At 37.2% G+C, this 10,666-nt stretch overlaps 1 protein-coding gene across 15 annotated transcripts in view; it reads right to left on the bottom strand.

The window, feature by feature from the left end:
* Positions 1-204: 204 nt before the first annotated feature.
* Positions 205-10,666, bottom strand: part of TBC1D1 (TBC1 domain family member 1) — a 106,254-nt gene continuing 95,792 nt past the window's right edge. For 11 of the 15 annotated variants that reach the window (XM_027888519.1, XM_027888520.1, XM_027888517.1 and 8 more), the window contains 5 exons: positions 10,455-10,666; positions 9,846-10,005; positions 5,728-5,897; positions 2,808-2,978; positions 1,335-1,535 (listed from right to left, as the gene is read on the bottom strand). In XM_027888519.1, the coding sequence (XP_027744320.1) occupies positions 1,335-1,535; positions 2,808-2,978; positions 5,728-5,897; positions 9,846-10,005; positions 10,455-10,666 (914 nt within the window). Of the gene's footprint in view, positions 1,536-2,807; positions 2,979-5,727; positions 5,898-9,845; positions 10,006-10,454 lie in introns of all 15 variants that reach the window. The other 4 variants (XM_027888516.1, XM_027888521.1, XM_027888523.1 and 1 more) reach the window with 2 other exon arrangements.

The raw sequence follows: 10,666 nt of genomic DNA, 5'->3' as shown, positions 1-10,666 counted from the left end.
AACATATAAAATTCATGTCCTGGATCAATCTTCACCATAACAAAACACCGATGCCTATTAAACTGTGCTTGGGGACTGAAGAAAACTTGGCACTATTCTTAATTCTGAAGCAAACCTAAACAACTCGGTATTCATAGATATTATTGCACAGTGGTGCTTTAACTGGCTTGCAAACTACTTTCATTGTATTAAGGAAAGTGAGAATTGTTTTTTTATGTATGTAATCTTACTTGAAAGATGCATTGCGAAAAAGAATGGAGTTCCTATCAGAACTGCAATACCCTTTATAAAACATTTTAAGCCTATCTGGCACAGCACGAAGCTCTTGAAATGCCTCCACTTCTTCAGAAAAACGTCTTAAAGAGCATTTCTCTGAGGATGGGTGGGCACAGAGTACCAAAGAAAGGGAAAATGACAATGGGCATTAGTTTCCCAGCAAAAATATGTCTTACATCACACAGCAGGTCAGAAATAAATAAGATGAAACTTGAAGAGTATGAATATAAATCCTCAGATGATGCTACAAGAGTCACAGGCTTCACCAAATCAATGGCAATATATTTTGTTAAGAATAATGCAGTTATTATATACAGTAGGTTTACCAGATAATGCCAACCGATAATACACTAAATTAATGGCTGTTAAACAAAAAATATACTAAACCAACATACTTATAAAAACAGATGGCAACCCCCCAATTATGCATAGTTACATATGATAAAAGTCCAGCTCCTTGGAGTCCAATGAATTGACACCTTCAAGTGTAAGGAAGCAGTTTTCTGAAGCATAAACATAATTAACAGAACCCAGTCAAGATGTAGGGGAATTACACTGTCAAAAATCTCAAGTCCAATCACAAAACTCTCTGTAAATGTTTCCACTGCATAGCTTCAGTGGGGCAGTCATCCATTCAAAGGTTTTACACTGCCATATTTCTTCAAAGGACCTTCTAAAAGATCACAGTGGTGATCCAGACAAAAACAAAAAAAAATGTGACAAACCCAAAGCACTTAGGTTTAGAAGCACTTACTGAAGAATCCATAGCCTATTTACAGTGCATTGTGTATGACTGTAAACTATTAAGTTTCTCCTGCTTATTACTTATTATGTGGCATCTTACTCTTCATAGTATTTCTGCATACTAAGAAGAAAAGTCTTCTCCCCAAGAAAAAAGCCTCTCTGATACGGGAAGCCACCATGCCTGTATCCTGCTTTGCTACAGTAAGGCATGTACAATGAATGTGACAATGTCAAATCCCCTTGGATCATGACAAAAAGACTGTTCTTCCCTTTGTTTCTTGCTCAGTTTCTCTGCTCCATTCCAACTGTGCATGTCAGTCAGCATCCATATGTTTTTGTCTAGTAAGTAGAGGCTTCCCGTCTGTATCACCAATCTTTTTCTGCATCTCTTCCACTGCTTTCAGCAAAGCTGCTCGCTCCTGCTCAAGAGTGAGAATGGACTGCTTCAGTTTGCCTTCATTGGTCAATAAGACCTCTACCGTAGCCTCAAGGTTTTGGATTTTCCCATTAGCCACCTTTGAAAGTAAAAAGATAGAAGGAGGGGGAGGAAGGACAGGAAGGGGGAAAAAAAAAGTAAATTCAATAATCACTGAAATCATCTTTGAATTTTTTTTTTTAATATACATGAATACATATAAAATACTTAGGAAATTACAAAACATTGCAAAGTTAAATGCAAGTATGAATGTTATTATACACTTCAGAGTACAACTATGATTTTGTCTATAACAAGAAACTTCCCTGTCTCAACTTGATTGCTTTGGTTCATTCACAGTTAAACTCAGAATATAATGTAAAGTAATGAAATTAGAAAGCCACCAAGTCTGCAAATTTTATACCAAAGAACCACAGGTTAAGATAAGCTTCTATGTGGGTAAATTGGGAGACAATTTTGGCCAGTCACATTTGTTGTGCAAAGCAAAGACAACTCAGCCTGTTAGCTGCATCCTTATTTCATCTCAATATTGAGTTTAATGAATGACAGATTTGGAGGCAAAGGGGAAGAAGGGGATTTAGAGCAATATGCACATGGAAAATTCATATTGAAAAATTCAAAAATTCTCCTCCAAAAGGCTGCACATATTGGCATTCTATTTCATGGGGAAACAAAGTATTAGATTGTTCAAACTCATCATGTGAGATCTGTAGCTGAGGTACTTTGACACCATCAAATATCTGTTTGGAAGTTTCAGCACTGGATAACAGAGACGAGTGCTGGATGGGCTTGGCTTTCAGGGAAGTATTTGCCTTTCTGATGACTCACTGCCCTTTATGTAATTATGGTGGGTTAAAAAGTTCAGCCTTTGCAGGAAAAACATTGACAAACCATGACCCACCATTATCTGGCAATGCATTGTAATTGTAATGAAAAGTATGTCTTTACAGACAATGTATCCTGTCTCTAATGTATCTCTAAATTGTGACACTGGAATTTTCCCATTTTTGATAGACTACTATCCCTGCTTTAAAATAAAGCAGTGATGGAAAATGTAAAAATGAAGTTGAAAAAGCACTTGGTGTCTTTTTAGTTATCTTCTACAGCTATGATTTTAATTACAAGAGAGAAGACAGTGTGATGAATCAAGTTTTCACTAACTATAAGCATAAGCTCTATCCACCCCCCTCTCAGAATTTCTTCTGCATATAAACTTTAAGAGCTAAAATAAATTAAACTTGAAAGTAAGTACACTTTGAACTCACTAGACCAAAGAGTGTGGTGTACAACAGTCTCTTCTGAAAAGCTGTATAAATTATAATGTTAATTAAATATGAAATAAAAATTGTACCTGCAATTCTTCCAGCAGATCAAAGTTTTGTTTGCGCAAGCTACTGTTTGCCTTTTCTAATTTATCCAGTCTCTGATTGTCATTTAAAGATGAATCTATAAGCTCATCCTGAAGCACATGATATTCAACTTCATAAGCTTGCAACTGTTTGGCAATATCCATTTCAAACACCTGTTGTATATAAAAATATTATTAGGTGCTGTGCAGATCAAAACCATAGCTCTTCCAATGCTTTAAAATCTATGGGTCTAGATCTAGACTTAAATATCTTATGACTGCATACAAATAAAAGGACTTACTTTTTGTAATTCACGTTTCCTGCTCTGGAAATGGCAAGACTGTGGCAGTGGGGTGCAATACATTGACATTATATCTACTTAAAAACTTTGCTACTGATTTGCTGCCTGACTTCAGTGAAACTACTTACACTAAAGCTTTCAAGAAGTGTAGACTTAGTAGGCTATTCCCCTTTTCAAATTTAATGCATCTCAGGTTGGCATAAACCCTCCTACACATACTTGAAATTAGTTTTCACTTTGGAAAACGTGTGGCCCAAAACCATGTGCCCATGTAAAAGTGTAAGGCTAAGCAGAAAAACAGCTTTAAATTAAAAACAGTAAATCTTGCTGGCTTTATTTATAATTCTACAGTACCTTTACAGACTGAAAAAAATTAAATAATCTATCCTTACAGTAATAGACCTAACGGAAAGATTATGTAATGTCCAAGCAGATTTCTATTGTTAACTGTGAATCACTGAAATGAATGCTCAGTCTTATATATGGACATTAGGAAAACCTTTTATTTTAAAAGCAGCTAAATAAATTGAGGTGCACAGAATGACCCAAGGGAAAAAAACCTACTATTGTATTTTCCTTTTTCTAGGTTTTGGCAAGCATTTGCCTTGAAATAATTCATGGCAAATTCATATGACCCCAATGTCCCTGAAGTATTTATCTCCTCTAAAAGCAGTGAAGAAGATGGTACATTAAATGGAAAAGTGTGCCAATCACAGAACATAGAAGAAATAAAAGTTGATTTAAAGATGCATCTGAAAAATAGCCCAAGAAGAGAAGTTCATGGGTTATTCTTTATTTTTAAACTTCTTGTACTTTATTCCTTTTGGAAATGAGTCAAATGTAAAACCTATCTTAAATACCTGCTGAAATAACAGGAACAATTTCCTATTTTATTTATTTGCACTGTCTACAAAACTTTAACTGTTGGTTAAAGAAAACATCAGTTTATGAAATGTTTCAGTCAGAGGGTACATGTGCTAAAAAAATCCTGTCTCACAGTTGTATTACAACAGAAACATAATATACTGAGTTTTTAAGTATAGGTGTCTACAGCCTTCTGTAGAATAGATGAATAGCTGCAGAATAAACTCAAATCTTCAGTTTGATTACACATATGGAACTTTCATTTTCTGTAGATCTGAGCATCTCTGGAGGAGACACCCTGTTGAAATTTCAATAAAACAAGCAATGCAATTCAGCAGGGCAGAATGCTAGCTCCTCTCATGACCTCTGCCACTTCTAGCCTTTGTGCTCTTGAGGAAGGAGGGAAATCCCTGCTGTCATAACCAGAGTATCAAATCTGAAAGGGGGGAAACATGAGGCAAATCAAAAGTTTGACTTGAAAACTAGCTAACTGAAGGCTTGTTGAGGCATGTAAACCAAAGGCCATGCTACAGAAGGTGTGAGGAGCATAGGGATTAGTCCAGGAGCTGCGTACGAACTGCAGGCCTGGTCAAACAGCTGCTCTCTTCAAAGTCAGCCCTGATCAAAGTACGGGAACTGCTCTCCCTTCAACTCACTTCTACCTATCCACTTCAAATTTAGAGCAGTCAGAGCTGCCTAAACAGAACATCTCTCCTTGCTGCTCGAAGCACACAATTTTCTGCAGGTCACCCAAGCACTGCAAGTCTTTCAAGCCTGGCAGGTAACATACAAGCAATCCCCTGAGGCCACTGGAAATTGCCTGCTTTCCTTCCCCTTGCACAGGCTTTCTCCTTCTCCCCTCCTTCCTTTGATAGTAAGGACCAGAACCAATTTTTCTGATCCTACTGTGAGCATGTGTCCCCTACAAGTTTTTCTGCCCAGGCTCAGAAGGGAGCCCCTCCCAAGCCTGCAGCAATGTGCTGTGCTGCTGCCTGCTTTCTTTGTAAAGCCACAGGCTTTCATCTCCTGCAGCTCTCACTGAGTTGTGGGCACAACACAGTTCTGCACAGTACAGCCCCTGTGCTTTGGACCACAGAAGGCCTTCTCTTCGACTTGCCTGCTGCGGTTTAGATGTCAAGTGTGACAACACTTAAGGTTTTTAAACAAGCAAGCCTTAACTGCAATAATTTGTGATTTTTTTTCAAATTCCACAGTTATCATTTGGAGTATCCTGCTAGCTTAGCAATATTGCATCATTTTCCTAGTCTGCTGTTAAAAAAGAAAATAGCAAGGATTCCCAGTTTTTGCTATCTACTCACTGCGAGAGCCTGCACTGCCCCCTGTGCTCCTGGCAGAATTACAAAGGTACTGTTTTTACATACTGAACCAGCACCATAAAAGCCGGTATAGACAGAGTCAATGGAGGGAGACTTCTAATTTCATTAAGTAAGGTCAACACTGAAGAGGCTCTTGAAGTCAATTTTTGCTTCTGAAATGAGACTTGGAGGGTAAGATTCTTTGGTGAAAAAAAAAAATTAAACAAATTTTTCTTAAAGGCTTCATGAAGTGACCATAACCAACATGTAGCTATATGAATACTAAGCTACTATACAAGTCATCTGCTATCAAAAGTTTTCAGCATCTTCAGAACTACAATAACAGAATTCTCATCTAGAAGTAGCACACAGATTCGAGTTTTCTGTCAAGGAAAAGAGCATTCCTTTGCACACCTCTCGTACGTTCAGAATATTTCATACCTGACTAATGGTCTTTTCCATCTGTACCAAACCCAAGTTGGGGAGAGTGCTTTTAATAAAATCAACAATAGTTTCTAGGTTCTCGTGCTGCAGAATCAAGGGCTTGTGACTTCCCAAAAGGCTCAGAGCCACTTTAAATATAGCCTCTGATCCTTGAAGAAAGAGCATATCTGTGAAAACAAAGAAGAAAGGTTCTATCAAGCAATCACATCTTTTGACAAGAATATTAAAACAATAAAATGTCCAAGGACAACTGCTTCTCATAGGAGCAAGCTGGAGGTTAGATATACTGTGCCAGACACATGCTTTTGGCTATGGCTTTAGAAGTTTTATAGGATCAAGATTATTACTGTGACTATCACATTCACTTACTAAAATCCTGTTCAAATTTATGCAAAGTACACAATAAACCAGGTAATCGAGTTTGTCAGTGTTGCCCTATTTTGTGCACATAATAGTTTAGAGGGCTTTTTTGATGTTCACAGGAATACAAATTTGAATAGAAAACTAATCCCAGTGCCCTTTAAAAATCCTAATACAACAGGCAAAACCTAAACTTGAAGACACAACTGAAGACCTGAAAATCTGTTCTTTTCTCATCTGGTGGAGAGAGCTGGAAAACCTCAGCTAATACAACACTGATCACATGAGGCTAAATACACACTTTCCAGCAGCATCAAGTTTCATATGCATGTGTTTATTTTTAGTATGTGTCTCAACCACTTTGGTTAATATTCTAATGACTACACTAATAAGTACCCTGAAATCTTAGTAATACACCTCAAGTGTAAATATTGCAGGGGATCCTGCAATGACAGCACCTGGCATACATTCAAGCGCACTGAAACCACAGTACATAGTGGTACTTTCTTTCCTTGTCCTTTACAAAGTGCCTATGTATTTAGAGAGTAAAGAAACAGAAGTCTGCAATGAAAGCATCAGACAAGAAACCAATCGTCACAAAGCCAATCTGTATAAACAGTATTTCTCTGCGTTTGACTTTCCTGCTACTGTAACTCAGAATCTGCTACTGGTTTTAGAGGGACTTGATATAGGCAGAAGCATCTAACATATGAAACAATAGAAAAACCCACCATACAGTAAGGGAAACAACTACTAGCAAAACTACAGGTATCTCTGATGTAGTGAAGAACCTATGAAAACACTGCCTAACACTGCCTTTCTTAGTAAATGCAAACTCTTTCCAAATTTGTATCACAATGAAATTCCCCCCTTGCACTCTTTTGCTTGTAATGTTGAAGCCATAGCTCATTTCACTCTCTCTCTCCAAGAAAGAAAAGCACAGGTAATAACTAAACATAAATCTTGCACTTAGCTGCTGTTTGTCCTAAAAATAGTGTAACATTTTTCAACTCTGTGCTGACTTGAATGTGAACTCCAAAGGCCGGAATGATTAAAAAATGGAAACAGAGCAGGCATCTGCCTCAATTCTCTACTGAAACTCAAAACGATGGGAAAATGATTCATAGGGAAAGCTCTATATTAGGACAGGAAAAGCTGAAGGACAGCTAGGAAACACAAAATGAAAAAACGCAGAGCTGAAAATAATGTGTATTTATGATTCAGCACCTGCCCCATAATGATATGCAGATTAACTCAAGGTGACCTAAAAGTTGTTAATTAATGTCTGTATGAGCTGAGCTGCTAATATAGGGCTGAAATCCCTCTCTCATTTAAAACAGCAAGTACTTAACAAAGACCTGTTTGTTATCCACTCCCCCCACTTCCTGTTAAGTGGGCTCCCTGCCAACAACAATACAGTGAAGGTACCCAAATTAATGTCAGCATGACTGGCAGCCTAGGGGATTAAAAAAAAAACCTTAAGTTTTATCTACAAACTCAAAATAAAATAAACACTATTCTATAAAGTCTCCTTTATTAATAAGTAAGCAAGGGTACTAAAGAACACATTTCTTAACACTGTATTTTCATCAAATCCTGCTCAGGAGAAATGTTGAAAGTTTGGGCAGATAATTAAAAAGTTAAAAGGAGCTTTAGTATTTCACTCATAAAACAGTCTAGCCCACTTTTACATATTGCCCGTACGATGCCTGCAAAAAGCACATTCTATGGAAATCTAAAGGAAGTGGTCTGTAACAACTGTATTATTAAATAGCAGTGGGCTAGCTTCAGATACCAAGGGTTCAGAGGTACCATGCTAGAAAGTGGCAGTGCAGTCTCACAGTCTTATTAACCGATACATCAGTTACTTCAGCATCAACATTCTTTCATCCCAAGGGTCTAATAAGTGAGGAATGAAAACGTACGTTTCTGCAAAAGTGTACAAACACATAGGTCAGAAATGACTGGATCCTAACTTGCCATACTGCTAATGACAGTCACTAGTAAAGTGACAGCTTTAGTTTTTTTTTAGGTTCAAAGTTATGTTTCAGAGTCTTTAATATGGGTGAAGATGAAATTTTATTTTCTAATGTAAGAGAGTACCCAGTGTTCTCAACCTACATAGCTCTAGTAATCACTGTCTTAAGGAAATTACTAAACACTTTGAAACACTAAAAACGGCAAGTGTTGGTAATGCTGAAATTTCTCTCTAAAAAAACATCTGAGGTTTTTAAGAGGCAACAGTTTCTGTCACACATGCTTTACTCTCCTTGATCTAAAATCAGATGTGTGAAGATCCTGTATCTATTCTTCTATTCTAATGCAAACTTTTTGTTTTCTAAAGCCCTACAATGCTCCAATGACAGATAAAGTACTAATCCGTGTATTAAGGCAGAAATCCAAATATACTGGATACACAAGGCACATTTATAACCTCACTGCAGTCAATTGTCCAATTCAAAGACTCTTCTTACCATGTACAATACTATGAACAATTAAGAATAATCGAGAGATAAACTGGTTATAAACTCAGTGTATGACACTCATGTACAGTGCTTCATTTAATTCCTACAGATTATTACTGTCAGATAGATATTGTTGATTTACATTAGCCTGCTTTGAACTCTTCCAGAAAAAAAAAACAACTGCAGTTTTCCCTGGAGTTCAGATGCTAATCATAGGACATATAGTTCTGCTTAGATATACACACCATCCTTTTCACTGTGAATTTTTCTAGCACTACTTTTAGCATGCCCTTAAACAGAAACAAGACAGGATTCTTGTTGGTTCTTCTTGGGCTCTATATTTATCATTTGTGATAGATAAGACTATGTGCTTTTTAAGTCAGGAAAGTGTCAATATTAATACCCTAATAAATAATTTCTTCATTGCATCTCTAAAATGAGGCTAAGGAAAATGAAAATAGCTTCTCATCAGACAAGAGGAATCGGAAAGAAAGCTCTAATCTACCCTGCTCATCATGGACAATCCAGTACCACACATTGAAGTTGAAAACCAAACATCTGAAAAGGAAATACAAACCATCTATGAAATATACACCCATAAGGTAGCATCAAGGTGAATTCCTAATTGGAATTGAATTAAAAAAGAGAACTTCTGTAGATTCTAAAAATAGTAACAGAAGTGACTTTAGAGTCTAAACCCCATACACTTCTAAACATTTTTGGAAAGTGAGACAGACTAAAAAATACAAGAAATTCTAGTTTAAAAGTCTTACATTTCTGCAGAGTAAACCCATTAAACTGCAAGTGATTTCTCTATGTGTGTTTTACAACACAACCCTAAAAAACATTCTCTGCTGACACTGTTGAGCACAATGATAACAGAGTAAGCAGATTCATCTCTCAGATGACGCCTTTGTCACACCTCCTTTCAGCTTGAAAGTAACTTATTGTTGGTGTTGAAATTGAAGTGCCACTGTCATAGCAAAATTTCTGCCTTCATGGTAGCAAATTTTCCATCCTCTCTACAAGTGGTTACAGGGTGGGAAAAGTTAACAATGAGAATGAAAAGACAAGACAGGGACTGTTCTTTGCTTTCCTTCTCTCTTTTCCACTTTCACTGAAATACTGCACACTCCATAGGATGACCTCTGTTGTTTTTCTTCTGTTCACAGTGAGCAAAATGTGTCTCCTGGGTGTCTGAAACACATGGGATAATAACGCTATTCCTAATAACAAGATTCCAAATATAAGACTTCAAAAAGAACAGATAGAAGTTTTATGAAGAATTACCGAACACTCTGGATACAAATCCAAGGGGAAACTGGGAGGCAAACATGGTGAGGAACCAGGGAGCAGCATAGAGGCTGGGGCCAATCTCATGTTCCTCTAGGTGGCTATAGAGGTCTCGATGGTAGTCATGAAGAAGTCGAGACAGTTGGTACATCTGGATCTGCACGGAATAAGAACAAGAGACAATATAAGCATATTTTAATGCTCATAGTAGCAAAGTCCAGGTTTCATACTTATTAAAAACAGAGAAAGATATTTGACAATTAATATTTGGACAGAATTATGTGAAGACAAGAAACACACAGAAGCTACCTAAAAGACACAGGATGGGTCACCTGTGAGCCAATGACAGGCTCATTTGCAGGGTCATTTGAAGCTCCAACAACACAACAGAATTCTTTCTATTTATAGTTTCCATAATTTCCCATGAAATCTTCTGATCTGAAACTAGTGCATTTAAGATGACATATTGTTTTCCCAGATTATCCTTCCCTATTTTTTGAGAAGTCAGTTTAAGTTCGAGTTCAGGTTTTGACAGTGCTATCTATGTTGCATTATTATGATTTAACATTCACATCCTCTACTCAAAAAAACCCCCTGAAATCATACCTGTAAAATTGTCATGTCAGGACGATATTGTTTTCTCAGGCCCATGTCGAACATGAGAAACTTTAGCATTTTGAAAGCATCTTCCTCACTCATATGAAGTAGTAGAACTCCTGCTACAAAACTAAGACCCTGGCAATATCCTACTTCCTGGTCCAGAAGTGAATAGGCCTTCAAAATATTGTAGAGTGACAGCTGCCCAGCTCCCAGCTGTG

This window comes from Empidonax traillii, unplaced genomic scaffold (genome assembly GCF_003031625.1).
Source record: "Empidonax traillii isolate 1590-97213 ecotype Southwest subspecies unplaced genomic scaffold, ASM303162v1 scaffold240:size1935192, whole genome shotgun sequence".
Lineage (NCBI taxonomy): Eukaryota > Metazoa > Chordata > Aves > Passeriformes > Tyrannidae > Empidonax > Empidonax traillii.
Note: the sequence above shows the minus strand (reverse complement) of the source record. Positions and strands in the feature narration are given on the sequence as shown.